Source organism: Procambarus clarkii, chromosome 81 (assembly GCF_040958095.1).
Source record: "Procambarus clarkii isolate CNS0578487 chromosome 81, FALCON_Pclarkii_2.0, whole genome shotgun sequence".
NCBI lineage: Eukaryota > Metazoa > Arthropoda > Malacostraca > Decapoda > Cambaridae > Procambarus > Procambarus clarkii.
In genome coordinates this window covers 14708141-14724458 of record NC_091230.1, presented here as the reverse complement: position 1 = coordinate 14724458, position 16318 = coordinate 14708141, and the positions used below count along the sequence as shown (strand labels likewise).

The 16318-nt window shown below is 45.7% G+C and overlaps 1 protein-coding gene across 2 annotated transcripts; it reads right to left on the bottom strand.

The window, feature by feature from the left end:
• Positions 1-1789: 1789 nt before the first annotated feature.
• LOC123773022 (uncharacterized) lies at positions 1790-16213 on the bottom strand. 2 transcript variants are annotated; one of them, XM_045766514.2, is made up of 3 exons: positions 15501-16213; positions 6802-7000; positions 1790-2846 (listed from the first exon to the last, which is right to left on the bottom strand). In XM_045766514.2, exons 1-3 carry the CDS (start codon positions 15808-15810, stop codon positions 2393-2395), a joined length of 963 nt encoding a protein of 320 aa, XP_045622470.1. In that variant the 5' UTR covers positions 15811-16213; the 3' UTR covers positions 1790-2392. The 2 variants fall into 2 exon arrangements, with proteins under 2 accessions (XP_045622470.1, XP_045622471.1); XM_045766515.2 differs by lacking the exon at positions 15501-16213 and adding an exon at positions 9663-11503.
• Positions 16214-16318: the final 105 nt, after the last annotated feature.

Here is a 16318-nt window from a genome sequence, read left to right as displayed (position 1 = left end):
TATAAGAATAACATGTATAATATATATATATATATATATATATATATATATATATATATATATATATATATATATATATATATATATATATATACACACACACACTGGCTGCATATCCCCCGACACTGAATTATTCTTATTATTCATTCGCTTCCTAAGAATCCATCCTCCGTAGTCCCCCTGAACAAATAATTAGGATCACTCCAGCCAACAAAGAAAACGTAACTCATACTAACGCCATACTATAGTAAATTCCACCAGCGCCTCGCCCGACCCACCGTGGCATCCTCAACATTCATCTGTGACCCATCCCAAGCACCAGCAACCCTATGACTAACCACTCCTCTGCTAGCCAAACAACAAGAACAGTCATGTAGTCAGGGAAATCAACGACCTTTAAAAAGCATCTACACCACCTATGCCAATACCTTTTAAGAGTTTCATCTCGAATCATTGGTACATCCTATTTACACAAAAGTCTTCCTGAAATATCAACGGATCTTTTTCAGAGGTACATGAACTAGGAATAATCAAATGAACCTTTAACTTAAACGAAAAGAAGGTATTTATTAAACTGTATAAATCTCTGATGGGCCTTCACTTGGATTATTGTATCTAAGCATGGAGACATGTTTAGAAACATCATATTATATATATATATATATATATATATATATATATATATATATATATATATATATATATATATATATATATATATATATAATATGATGTTTCTAAACATGTCTCCATGCTTAGATACAATAATATTATATATATATATATATATGCAAACAAGCCTGAATGGTCCCCAGGACTATATACAACTGAAAACTCACACCCCAGAAGTGACTCGAACCCATACTGCCAGGAGCAACGCAACTGGTATGTACAGGGACGCCTTAATCCGCTTGACCATCACGACCGGACATAAGGAAGTGATAACCGAAGCTATTTGAACCACTTCCCCGCCGGCATTACCCCCGCCAAGATTACCATCCGAGTGCCGGCAGGTAAGTGCTTCAAATAGCTTCGGCTATCACTTCCTTATGTCCGGTTGTGATGGTCAAGCGGATTAAGGCGTCCCTGTACATACCAGTTGCGTTGCTCCTGGCAGTATGGGTTCGAGTCACTTCTGGGGTGTGAGTTTTCAGTTATATATATATATATATATATATATATATATATATATATATATATATATATATATATATATATATATATATATATATATAAATTTATGTATATATAATATATATATACATTATTTGAAAATGTCATTACACAAAAAATGGCTACAACATTGGTTACATACAAGGTACAAGGCTACTTGTCACAAGTTGAAGAGCTCCTCCAGCTCCTCAGATGGCGGGCAGGAACCATGGATGCAGTGAGCATTTCCTCTCTGGATCGAGGTATATGGAGGCTAGGCCAAGAGGTCAGCCGCTTCCTGAGAAGGGGATGCAACAACACTTTTACCAGCAGGGCATCCGGCTGCACGCGGACCTCTCTCTCTCTTCCCTTCCCTAATCCCCCTTCTCTACCGTTCCCCTAATATCCCCATCCCCTTCTCCCAATTTTTCCATCTCCTTTCTCGCCCTCTTTTTTTCAACATCCCCTCTCCCCTCCTCTCTCTTCAAACATCCCTCCTTCTCAACTCTTTCTCTTACAAAAAATAATAATAACGAAGAATGAAATTAAGTCTATGGATAATACAAACAATATATCAGACTTAATCACACAGATGGGGGAGGGGGGGGGGGTAGGATTAAATGTCAATATTTCTTAAAGTGTGGCACTGGAGCCGACCCCAACTGACCTGTGGCACTCCCATACGCTTCACGTGTGTCAGTTGAATAAGTCTAGCCCCAAGCGTTTAGTCTCCAACCCTGGGCAGACATTCTCTCTTCTTGATATAAATTACTTACAACAAATGTAAATTGCTTAACATTTGGATCATTGTAGTCAAGTGCTTGAACCCACATGCTGGAAATGGGGCCAATAATAAGCTAAGTAAACTCACTAGAGCGCTTGCGGTTACATTCACATTAGTTTGATAAATTGTGAATACACTGTTGAAAAATAACTTAAGGAACTAGGTAACTAGCGCATCAATATCGTAATGTGCTTACCTAAATGAACTTTGGAGTTCAGTTCTTGTGCCTAATATGTGTGTCTGTAAGCTATTCCACTACTGCTCAAAAGGATGGGTATGGGGTGTATAATAAGTTACTAAACTAAAACTTGAAGCTGTCATGACGAGGTGTGTCGCAAGCATAGTGTTCCCAGGGCAGACATCCAGGAGGTTCACCGGACAAGTGTTGCTAAGCTTCACTGACACTGGTGATGCAGAGCAAGACACGAGTCGCGACCTCCCGGTGGTACACTAACGTCAGCTATCTCTCTGCCTCACAATGACGTTGGTGGAAGCAGCAGTAGCAGACGCGGTACTATCAGCATTAGATGCGGTACCAGCAGACACGGTGCCAGGAGCAGACGCGGTGCCAGCAGCAGCCGCGGTGCCAGCTGCCGCAGCTGCAAGCGAAGTGTTACTCGGAAGTCTCTTTAACAAGGCATAGACGAGCTTCTTGGCAGGATTGTCGTCGTCGAGGCTGCTGGTGATGAGGTCGAGGTGCTCCCTGAACAGCGTGAGTTTCTCTCGCTGTTCCCTAATGGAGTTTTCCTTGCTGACGAGCCTCTCCTCCAGGTTCTTCTTCGCTGTAGTCGAGCTCTGAAGCTCCACTCGCAGCTGCTGGACATCTTTGTTAGTCCTCCGTAGAGCTTTGTTGCACTGGATGTTGACGCGACGCAGCTTCTCAACCTTCTCCTCAAGATCCCGGATCTGTCTTTGGGAAGAAAATAAACACGTCACTGTTCGTGTTAATATAGGTGTTAAAAATTGTTGGCCATCGTTAGTTTAACCGTTGTTACTAGTCAAGCTACACCTCAACACTGACAGGTGGCCCAGCCAAGCTACACACCAACAGTGACAGGTGGCCCAGCCAAGCTACACACCAACAGTGACAGGTGGCCCAGCCAAGCTACACACCAACAGTGACAGGTGGCCCAGCCAAGCTACACACCAACAGTGACAGGTGGCCCAGCCAAGCTACACACCAACACTGACAGGTGGCCCAGCCAAGCTACACACCAACAGTGACAGGTGGCCCAGCCAAGCTACACACCAACAGTGACAGGTGGCCCAGCCAAGCTACACACCAACAGTGACAGGTGGCCCAGCCAAGCTACACTCCAACACTGACAGGTGGCCCAGCCAAGCTACACACCAACAGTGACAGGTGGCCCAGCCAAGCTACACACCAACACTGATAGGTGGCCCAGCCAAGCTTCACACCAACACTGATAGGTGGCCCAGCCAAGCTACACACCAACAGTGATAGGTGGCCCAGCCAAGCTACACACCAACACTAACAGGTGGCCCAGCCAAGCTATGCACCAACACTGACAGGTGGCCCAGCCAAGCTATGCACCAACACTGACAGGTGGCCCAGCCAAGCTACACACCAACAGACAGGTGGCCCAGCCAAGCTTTACACCAACACTGACAGGTGGCCCAGCCAAGCTACACACCAACACTAACAGGTGGCCCAGCCAAGCTATGCACCAACACTGACAGGTGGCCCAGCCAAGCTTCACACCAACACTGACAGGTGGCCCAGCCAAGCTACACCCCAACACTGACAGGTGGCCCAGCCAAGCTACACACCAACACTGATAGGTGGCCCAGCCAAGCTACACACAAACACTGATTGGTGGCCCAGCCAAGCTACACACCAACACTGATAGGTGGCCCAGCCAAGCTACACACCAACACTGACAGGTGGCCCAGCCAAGCTATGCACCAACACTGACAGGTGGCCCAGCCAAGCTACACACCAACACTGACAGGTGGCCCAGCCAAGCTATGCACCAACACTGACAGGTGGCCCAGCCAAGCTATGCACCAACAGTGACAGGTGGCCCAGCCAAGCTACACACCAACACTGACAGGTGGCCCAGCCAAGCTATGCACCAACAGTGACAGGTGGCCCAGCCAAGCTACACACCAACACTGACAGGTGGCCCAGCCAAGCTATGCACCAACACTGACAGGTGGCCCAGCCAAGCTATGCACCAACACTGACAGGTGGCCCAGCCAAGCTATGCACCAACACTAACAGGTGGCCCAGCCAAGCTATGCACCAACAGTGACAGGTGGCCCAGCCAAGCTATGCACCAACAGTGACAGGTGGCCCAGCCAAGCTATGCACCAACAGTGACAGGTGGCCCAGCCAAGCTATGCACCAACAGTGACAGGTGGCCCAGCCAAGCTATGCACCAACAGTGACAGGTGGCCCAGCCAAGCTACACACCAACAGACAGGTGGCCCAGCCAAGCTATGCACCAACAGACAGGTGGCCCAGCCAAGCTACACACCAACAGACAGGTGGCCCAGCCAAACTATGCACCAACAGACAGGTGGCCCAGCCAAGCTACACACCAACAGACAGGTGGCCCAGCCAAGCTACACACCAACAGACAGGTGGCCCAGCCAAGCTATGCACCAACAGACAGGTGGCCCAGCCAAGCTACACACCAACAGACAGGTGGCCCAGCCAAGCTACGCACCAACAGACAGGTGGCCCAGCCAAGCTACACACCAACAGACAGGTGGCCCAGCCAAGCTACACACCAACAGACAGGTGGCCCAGCCAAGCTACACACCAACAGACAGGTGGCCCAGCCAAGCTACACACCAACAGACAGGTGGCCCAGCCAAGCTACACACCAACAGACAGGTGGCCCAGCCAAGCTATGCACCAACAGACAGGTGGCCCAGCCAAGCTACACACCAACAGACAGGTGGCCCAGCCAAGCTACACACCAACAGACAGGTGGCCCAGCCAAGCTACACACCAACAGACAGGTGGCCCAGCCAAGCTACACACCAACAGACAGGTGGCCCAGCCAAGCTACACACCAACAGACAGGTGGCCCAGCCAAGCTACACACCAACAGACAGGTGGCCCAGCCAAGTTACACACCAACAGACAGGTGGCCCAGCCAAGCTACACACCAACAGACAGGTGGCCCAGCCAAGCTATGCACCAACAGACAGGTGGCCCAGCCAATCTACACACCAACAGACAGGTGGCCCAGCCAAGCTACACACCAACAGACAGGTGGCCCAGCCAAGCTACACACCAACAGACAGGTGGCCCAGCCAAGCTACACACCAACAGACAGGTGGCCCAGCCAAGCTACACACCAACAGACAGGTGGCCCAGCCAAGCTACACACCAACAGACAGGTGGCCCAGCCAAGCTACACACCAACAGACAGGTGGCCCAGCCAAGCTACACACCAACAGACAGGTGGCCCAGCCAAGCTACACACCAACAGACAGGTGGCCCAGCCAAGCTATGCACCAACAGACAGGTGGCCCAGCCAAGCTACACACCAACAGACAGGTGGCCCAGCCAAGCTACACACCAACAGACAGGTGGCCCAGCCAAGCTACACACCAACAGACAGGTGGCCCAGCCAAGCTACACACTAACAGACAGGTGGCCCAGCCAAGCTATGCACCAACAGACAGGTGGCCCAGCCAAGCTACACACCAACAGACAGGTGGCCCAGCCAAGCTACACACCAACAGACAGGTGGCCCAGCCAAGCTACACACCAACAGACAGGTGGCCCAGCCAAGCTACACACCAACAGACAGGTGGCCCAGCCAAGCTACACACCAACAGACAGGTGGCCCAGCCAAGCTACACACCAACAGACAGGTGGCCCAGCCAAGCTACACACCAACAGACAGGTGGCCCAGCCAAGCTACGCACCAACAGACAGGTGGCCCAGCCAAGCTACGCACCAACAGACAGGTGGCCCAGCCAAGCTACACACCAACAGACAGGTGGCCCAGCCAAGCTACACACCAACAGACAGGTGGCCCAGCCAAGCTACACACCAAGAGACAGGTGGCCCAGCCAAGCTACACACCAACAGACAGGTGGCCCAGCCAAGCTACACACCAAGAGACAGGTGGCCCAGCCAAGCTACACACCAAGAGACAGGTGGCCCAGCCAAGCTACACACCAAGAGACAGGTGGCCCAGCCAAGCTACACACCAAGAGACAGGTGGCCCAGCCAAGCTACACACCAACAGACAGGTGGCCCAGCCAAGCTACACACCAACAGACAGGTGGCCCAGCCAAGCTACACACCAATAAATACACCGGCGCTATTGACAATAATAATTACTTTCATTATGAAAGTGGACAAATGAATTAATACGTTTGAAGGCGATACAATTGAATTTACAAGGTAAATTAACGATGGTTAAACTAACAATGGTTAAACTAACGATGGGTAAACTAACGATGGTTACATCGTTAGTTTACAATCGACAGTTTACACATCGAAACTAACAATGTAACCATCGTCAGTTTACCCATCGTTAAATGGGTAAACTGCATTACCCATTAAATTACCAGAACGGAAACTGCAAGTTTCCGTTCTGGTAATTTAATGGGTAATGCATTAAACATAACATAACCCTTTATATTTATGTTCTTACGTAATATACTCTCATATTTAGCTCAATATTTTTATGCTCATTTACATCCGAAAATTCGTGTAAACCCCCATGTGAGTTTTTAAGATTTGTCCGGAACCTATATATTTTTGGCTTTATAAAGGACGTAACAACCACCTTATCACTAAATCAATCTCTATTATAAATCGAACGAACTTTATATTAAACAAATAATAATAATATTTTTATTACAGTACTTACTTTTTCTTCAAATCCCTGTTCTTCTTAGCGAGGATGGCATTGACCCTCCTCCTCTCCAACTCCGGGTCGTCGAAGGGCTGCTCCCTCTGGTAAACCTTAAGTTTCTTATGTGGTGGCTCAGGCGGGGATGTAGGCGGTGCTGGGGCGCTGGTGACCAGTGCTGAGGGACTTCTAGCCTCGTCTATCGTCAGCCCCACATCTAAGGAGAAACGAACCATGGCTTCCAAAGTGCTTTTTCTTTAGGTGAAATATATTATATTATATATATATATATATATATATATATATATATATATATATATATATATATATATATATATATATATATATATATATATATATATATATATATATATATATATATATGTGTGTGTGTGTATATCACGAAAATAAACACGTGATTAAGAATGTGACAATGTCAGACCACGGAGGAAAAATGAAACAGGAATTTCCTTAAGTACTTTCGTATATTAAATACATCTTCAGAAGGACCTTCTGAAGATGTATTTAATATACGAAAGTACTTAAGGAAATTCCTGTTTCATTTTTCCTCCGTGGTCTGACATTGTCATATATTTTTTTTACGGGGGTCGGAAAATTGCGAAAAAGTGAAGAAATGAATAATGAAGTAATGAGTAAGGGTTTGGGGTGAGGGAGGTAGAGAGGTGAGAGGAGTAAGGAGTATTGGGAGCAGCGAGGAGTGTGGTTAGTTGAAAGGAAAAGTTTGATGAGAGGCGGAGGGAGAGGAGAGAGAGGAGGAAGTAGAGGGTAGAAAGATAGATAGGTAGAAGTAGAAGTAGAGAGGGCTTCCATCATCCATTCTAGTTCATTACACACAAGACAAGGAATGGAACTTGTCTGTACTTTAAGCTGTTATCAAATGTTAACATGTATCATATATTATCTGCTGTAAGCATGTACTCATTCTCTTTAAGTCAATGAACTCAGAGTGTTCTCTACACTCTAGTTTGCAATATATCAGAAAATCCAAGATCTAGGGAACACAATTGAAGTCAAATTAAAAAGTGAGTTAATCAAGTATATTTAACATGATAAGTATCATAATTCAAGCAATTTAACTTAATATTCACTGTGTCAGGATTACTATACAATGTGAGTCATTGCACAAGACCTTGAGGACACTACAGCTATCTGCCCCTGATAATCACACAACACCTTAAGTTTGGAAAACATGAAATAAGTCACCTTCACGTTCAACTCACCAAGGACTGAGCCTAATCTGGATAGAGAGGGGGGTGGAGATGGTTGACAAGAAGAGTCCCCACCCAGCCGAATCGCGAGCCGATTCTATTTTCAATTACTTCATTTTTTAGTCTGAGTGCGCACACGAGCGAAAAACGACGTAATTTGTAAGAGAACGGGTTGTTCATGCGGGGGACCTCATTGAAACTTTTAAAATACTGAACAATTTGGAGGATGTTCCTCCTACAATTTCTTCAAAAGGTCAGATGTAACACAAACAAGGAGCAACGGTTTCATGTTCGACAAGCCACTATGTAGGACTGATAGCAGGAGATGCTTTTTAACCCACAGGGTTATAAACCCATGGAACAGCCTACCCGCCGAAGCCGTAAATGCCAATACTTTGTTAACTTTTAAGGACCAACTGGGAAAGATCATCAAGGCAAATAGGGGTACCTTCGACAATCCGCCGGCTTCCTGTTCTCGTTGAGGGCCACTAGTGTTAGTGGCCCTCATGTAAATCAAGAAAGCTGGGAAAATACTAAATATTCACGGAAGGGATGGACTCCCTCCCACGTTGGAATCTGTGAAAATGAACGAGATGTGCAGGCTGCCGAGGGCGCTGAAGGAGACCATTTTGAATACTTCATACCCAAAACACTTCTAAATTTTAGAGATATTATCAGGCAACATCACCGTGACAATGTAACTGAGGAAAAGAAACTAGAAGAACAAATCAGTGAATTTGTACTCTGATACAATGTGGTTGCAGCTGGCAATCCCAATCATTATGAACGAAGAGGAGGTGGCCGCCGGAAAGAATCAGTAATAGTGATATTTGGGATGGAAACAACAGCTGAGCAGTGGAGCTGCAGAATCTGTGATGAGAGTGACGGACACCGCCTGGACCACTACCTGAGAGATTATGTCAGTCTAAGAGACATTAGAAATATTTATAAAATAATAATCCTCACATTGTTTGAGTTAGGAAAACACTATTTGTCAAATATAGAAAATGTTCTTAAATAGAGTCCCCACTTTGCGCCCACAAGATAACGTATGTTTAGGGGTTGGCAAATGTCAATTTTCTTGTTTGATAAACTGTTCATTTTAGACAGTCAAGAAAGCCCCAGCTGCGTCTGGGTACAAGTGACAGGATGAAGAACCCAGTAGATTTTCTTCCTATTAGGGATGTTATACATGCGGCTATGGCGGTATGTACACTTATAGGATAAGTGACGCTGCCCAATAAACTCACTCGACAGGGTAAACTAAAAAGAAAAAATTATTATACAGTGTATTTAATGTTCCCAGAGGGGCGGGATCCAATACACACGGCGAGCGCCGGTCTTGTCAAAACGTATACCTCCTCTAGTGTGCCAAAACGTATAGCTCGTCTAGTGCTATAACGTATTTCTTTCTGTACAGTAGCAAAACATATTTCTTCCCATATAATGCTTTAAGGTATACGTTCTGTACAAATTCAGAACGTATAGCTAGCTTCCTGTATAATGACTGGAAAAAACCCTCTATGGCCGGTGTACTGTTTAAAAACAATACACAGTGATCTGGAGTGAATATTTAATGACCTTCTTGAAACTCTTCCATCATATGGCATGTCTTGGGACATTAATCTGCTCAGCTAATACTTCCCTTACCTTTGTGTCGAGCTGTGCGAGGCTGTGACGGTCGCCTGGTACAGCGTGAAGCCTCGCCCGCTGGCTCCCCTGGCTCCCTGCTCACTCTATCACTTTTATCTACAGGATTCAGAGTCCGGGACTTTTCTCTGGTGTTGTATGTTTTTCTCTCATTGTTTACTCTTCTTGATAACATTATGCGCACAAAAACACTTCCAGTTAAGGAGGGACACTGCTGACGTGACTTCTGTACAAGTATCACACTAAAATTATACTCCTTTACACGTTTTTCTTATTTACAAAGCACGAATTGATTATTAACGCTTGACTGTCAACTAGGGAAGCACAGCTGTACACACCACTGCTCTAAGTACCAAGCAGGTGGTGAAGGTCCACTGCAATAAGCACATTGGGCTACTGAATACGTTTGACTGCATGATCAACACCACCCCATCCTTGTCTAAACGTTTCGTGTTTATGGGAGTCTGGTGCGAAACGTTTAGGCTTGCGGCGTGATCAACGGGAAGTCATACATATAGAGAAGATTGGGCAGATATCACATTCATACAAACCATAACTACCAACACATTAACATAACCCATAACCCATCACCACCAACACCCCCATTACCATCAACTCACCTAAACACCCCATCGCCACAAGCACAGCTCTAGAGGATAGAAGAAATAGAGGGGGACATAATCACAACATACAACATACTGAGGGGGAAATATTCATGATGGACAAGAACAGCGTCTTAAAACGGAGAGAAATTAGGACAAGAAGACAGCTGGAAGTAGGAATTTGCCGAAGAAATTTAAGGAAATACCCGTACCTTGTACGGGTGGTCAACAAGTACAGTGCACTGAAAGAAGAAGTTGTGGATGCCAATTCCTTCCACAACTTTAAATTAAAGCCAAATTAGATAAGAAATTTGAACGTCAGAGTAGCTAAGTTCTGACGCAACATATACAACAAGACTTATAGGCGGGGCATAAAGAGCTAGATCTCAACCCTACTCGTAGTCACTAACAGGTAGGTCCCATCACCACCCAGATATCCACACATCCCATCATCTCCAGTCCACACCAATATACCCATCACCATAATCCCACGCACCCCCATCACTACAAGTCCACACCAACACGCCCATCACCACCACCAACCCATGCACCCCTATCACCTTTAACCCACACACACCATCACCACGAGCCCCCATTACCAGAGGCCCCATTCACCACATCATCACCAGCCCAAACCAACATGCCCATCACATCCCATCTAACACTTGTTAGACAAATGCTGAAACACACAACATTAGCATGGAATCCACACCTTGTGAAGCATACAACCAAAATCTTCAAAATACAAGTTTGTAACAAGATTATGCCAAAGCTAAGAGGGTTAAACTACCAGGATAGGTTAATGGATGAAACCATCCCACATGGCGACCCATCATCCCACATGGCGACCCACCATCCCACATGGCGACCCGCCATCCCACATGGCGACCCACCATCCCACATGGCGACCCACCATCCCACATGGCGACCCACCATCCCACATGGCGGCCTATGTGCAATAAATGCAATCCCACTCATATACATGTCCAACCCACGCTTGAAACAATCAAGGTACCGCACCTCCACCACGTTACGGGGTAATTGGTTCCAAAGAAAGACAGTTTCCAAAATCAGAAAGAAAAAGTTCTGGGAGTATGTATGTAATCAAACCTGACACTTGAAGAGTACAAACAGAATGTCTGCAGCACATGGAAAACTGGGAAATGTTTGAGTAGCCTTGAGAAGCCTAGACATGGATAAACTCGAGGAATTTAAGTTTTTTCACTGATTGGCCAGAACTTAGAGACGAAGTCAGGGAGCTAAAATTTGAAACTTACATTCCATTTAGGCGAGAACAATAACAAGTTTCAAAAGTAAATATGAGGAGATGTGGAATCAGGTCGAGGGCCATTGTATTATATCACAACAGATAGCTATAGAAGAACGGGGCTTGGGAGTTAGCGTTCGACTCTTCAAGCACGTTTAAACTGACAATACGATGGACCGTAACTTGATACGACCAACAGAGCAGCATCCGGTTACACCAGGCTCCGGATAACAAAAACGAACCCGACATGGCTAAAGCCATGCGGAGCGTCCAGCGCCGGAGGCCAGATCACATGTGATGCAATCCCTTAAACGCCTTTTCGCATGTTATAGGGTCCGGTGGCGAAGTGGTCAGCACAGTCGGGTCACAGCCGAAAGACCCCGGGTTCGTTTCCTTTCACTTAATGCCTCGGTTTATTTAGTTGTAAATAGGTACCTGGGAGGTCGCCAACTGACGTGCGTTACAGCCAGGGGAAGGTGAAAGAAGAAGTTGTTAAACACATATGGCAAAATCTTACTGAAGCGACCATACGAGTCATAAATACTCATACTCCGCCCAAGTCAAACAGAAACAACAGGCCAGATTTCATGATTCTACACCACCATCTGGTCACCACTTGGTCCGGGAGACGTCTCCCGTCGCGCAGGGTGCGGTCGCGCCTCCACAGATCTCCAGTATCAGCTCTTGATACTGGTAATGGCTCAAAAGGGCCACCACTTACGGGCTATTCATGCCCGTGCCACCTTTTGGGTGGCTTCATCTTCATCTTAACACATTCACAAGGGAGACATCTCCCGTCATGCAGGGTGCATTCGCACCTCCACAGATCTCCAGTATCAGCTCTTGATACTGGTAATGGCTCAAAAGGGCCACCACTTACGGGCTATTCATGCCCGTGCCACCTTTTGGGTGGCTTCATCTTCATCTTAACACATTCACAAGGGAGACATCTCCCGTCATGCAGGGTGCATTCGCACCTCCACAGATCTCCAGTATCAGCTCTTGATACTGGTAATGGCTTAAAAGGGCCACCACTTACGGGCTATTCATGCCCGTGCCACCTTTTGGGTGGCTTAATCTTCATCAATCAATCAATGATTGTACACGATGGGCCTTGACTAAGACCTTCCACCTCCTGTGACAAGAGTCGGGCACTCGTAAAATAAAGATAACAAGTATTAACACGTTGCCACATTGCCTGGTATTGCTGCCTCAAGCCATAGGCATCTCTTGGTCTCGTACAGTGCAGAAAAGTTTGGAGTAAATGACTAAACTACAGCCCATGGCAAGGTTGGTGCAGCATACACTGAAATTAGGAATAATGGCTTTCAAAACGCAAGTGAAGAAAAAGCACGTATTGAGACCTATGCTTCTTCAACGGAAGCAGAACTAACGACCATTGTCATGGCGTTAAGGTTTCTTGAAACACTAACGGTGCAGTGATTTGCAGTGATTCAAAAGCAGCACTACAAAGCCTTAATAAAAATCGGGCAGAAAACCTTGCCCATAGTTACTGAAATCAAGAGCTGTGAGGGTACTAACTAATCAGGCAAGAATCGTCAAATTTCTGTGGATCCCCTCCCATGTTGGAATCTGTGAAAATGAACGAGCAGATGTGCTGGCTGTTGAGGGCGCTGAAGGAGACCATACTGAGTGCTTCATACCTAAGACTTCTACAAATTAGTTATTATCGGGCAACATCACCGTGATAAGGTAACTGAGGGAAGGAGGACAGAAGCACAAACCAGTGAGTCTGTACGTGGGTACAATGTGGTTGCAGCTGGCAATCCTAATCATTATGGACGAAGAGGAGGTGGCCGCGGGAGAGAATGAGTAATAGCAAGAAATCGTTTCGGATACAAATATCCATGGCGATTCAGGATGGAAACAACAGCTTAGGAGCAGAGTTGTACAATTTGTGGTGAGAGTGACGGACACCGCCTTGAACACTACCTGAGAGAATGTGACCATCTAAGAGAAATTAGAAATGTGTGTAGTATAGTAAACCTCACATTGTTTGAGTTAGGAAAATACTATCTGCCAAATATAAATGCTGTTTTCAAAAGATTTCTCCATTTTGCACACAAGCAGACATAATCCCAGATATTAATAAAATGTACCAGTATTAACACTTGAAAATATTTCCCTCAAAACAGAATCACACTGTAGCTTAATTATTTCTGATGACTGATGAAGATTAAGCCACACAAGAGGTGGTACGGGCATGAATAGCCCGTAATTAATTATTTCTAATTGAAGAAAATCTATTACTTCATTTCTCTGGGAATTCTCATTATCCGCCGATGTAGACCTGACCAAATGTAAACTGTGTCAACAAAATTATTCGCACACCCTCCGTCACTTATGTGATGGAGTGCGAAAAGATACGTGAATTGAGAGACAATTCTATAACCAATGTTCCAACGATGTGTAAATATTTAATTCAAAATGATCTGCTACCAGAAATTTTAGCCAAATATCCCCAGTTTGCTAACTGTAGGTAGTAACCGAGTGATTGTAACCTATCCACCGCTGCCCAGATGGGGGGCGGTGTGCAGGACAAACATATCAATTGTGACACATCTATGTCATTGATGTATATGAAAAAAGGGTTGGCCCCAAAATGGACCCCTGTGGGACCCCACGTAGCACATTTTCCCAGTCTTAGGTCTACGTTTGAAGAGTATAAACAGCCTTGAAGACACCCCTGCTACTCAACTACTAGACCTCAGGGACATGTTCTACGCCAGAGGATACCCAGAACGAGTGATAGCAACGGCTAAAAACAAACTAGATCTGAAGACGAGGTCAGAGCTCCTCATACAGCCCCCCCCCCTCCAGACCCCCAGTCGAGATGGATCCTTCCATCACTGTATTTTAACGGCCTAGCAAGCCCTCTCCATAATGCCCTGACTGACATCTAGATTTGGCTAAGAAACATATATGGGGACCACCCCTCTTGGGCTAGGTTTGCCCAATCACCTCCAATGCTGGCCTGGAGACGAGGAAAGTCACTTATCATCTAGTACATTCCTCCCTCCACAGGACACACTGCCCTTTACCTAACCTGACACAGACCGATAGGTGTAAAAGAATACCCCCCTGGTTCCCTGGGTTGGGGCCACGAGGTTGAGAGCCCCACAGCATAAAACCTCTCTCAAATCATATACACTGATTTTTTATTTAATACAATCTTGTACAGCCACTAGCACGCGTAGCGATTCGGGCAAGTCCTTAATCCTATGTTCCCCGGAATACGACCCCGCCAAATCGTTTAACAACCAGGTAGGTACCCATTTTACTGTTGGGTTAAACAGAGGCTTTAGTTAAGAACTGACGCTCAGTAAATCCTCCCCGGCGAGGATACGAACCCAGGACAAAACGCTCGCGAAACACCAGTGTATAATGACACCGTAAATATATAGCTCTTGAAATAGAACATTCTCTGTAACTATAAGGTGTGACATTGTAACTATAAGGTGTGAAGAACAGATGAAATAGTTTATGTAATAATCTAAGATGAGGTCTGATAAAGACCTTTTGTGCCCTCTGTAATGCTTTTGCGCTACCGCTCACAGGATGAGTATGCGGTGCACAATAACCTAGCCGCCTCCGGCGGAAACAATTAATCAATGGAAACACCAGGCGAATGTCTTAACCACTACACCACGGGTTTAGCTGGAAGTTTATATTAGTCAAACGGAAATTATATGTTAATTAGCTCAAATGAGATTTCAGTTATTTAGCTTAAAGACCATTAGATTGTTGGGGTTTATTACCTGAATCCATTATATGACTTACCTTTCTGCCACTCACCCACAAGACGGGATCAATTAAGAAAGCCTTAAAAAGGTTTGAAATGAGCTGTTTTTGTGTGGCATCACAATTGTAACAATTTGTGGTTTCAGTAATTTAATGTATATTTAAAATTTTACCTATGTGTTAGATAACTTATTTAAATATATATACCCTCATCACTTCCTATTTCTGAGACTTTGAAGTTCCTGGAGGTGGCGATGTGGTGGGCGGAGGGACGCTGCCCAGATTCCAACACCTCTATTTTCAAATTGAGAGGCTTGTCCTCAGTCGCCTCCCTGCTCTCCTCGCTGCTGGGCACCAGGGAAGGATCGTCTTCAATCTCCTCGATCCCTGATCCCCCAGGACTGAACCTAATGCCATAGTCGGTGAGCACACTGTTGATGTAGTCGTCGTAGGCGGGGTCCGTATATTCCGAGGGATTAGAAGAAATCTGCGACCCACTGGAGTATACACTCGCCATTCTCGTCTTGGGCTCATGGTATATCTATCCTGCTGTCATTGATGACAGAGGCGGGGCCAAACACCTGAACTCAACACACTCAAACAATTATAGGAGAGTACAATAAATGTTTCATAAATGTATATCTTGTACAAACTCTCTTGTGTGTTTACATATGAATTTATAACGTTTATTCATAAAAATTATTATATTTTCACAAAATTATTTATATTATCAGGTTGGTCAGAGTGAGTAACGATCAGAGGTCTGGGCTGAGTCAGGCGCGGGTCGGCTGGTTGCAGCCTGTCGCCACTTGCAACATTTCAAGGCTGCCGGAAAAGAGAGCCACCGTCGCCCGTATTGTACTGGTCATACTACTTCCAGGTTTAGTAACACTGGTGCGAACGTTCACCACCACGCAGTAGAGGCAGACTACCCCGCGTGGACAGCCAGCCTCTTGGGCGGGTGATGGACAAAACGTTTTGGTTAGACTGGGAACGTACCATTGCCAGAGGTTACCATATTATTG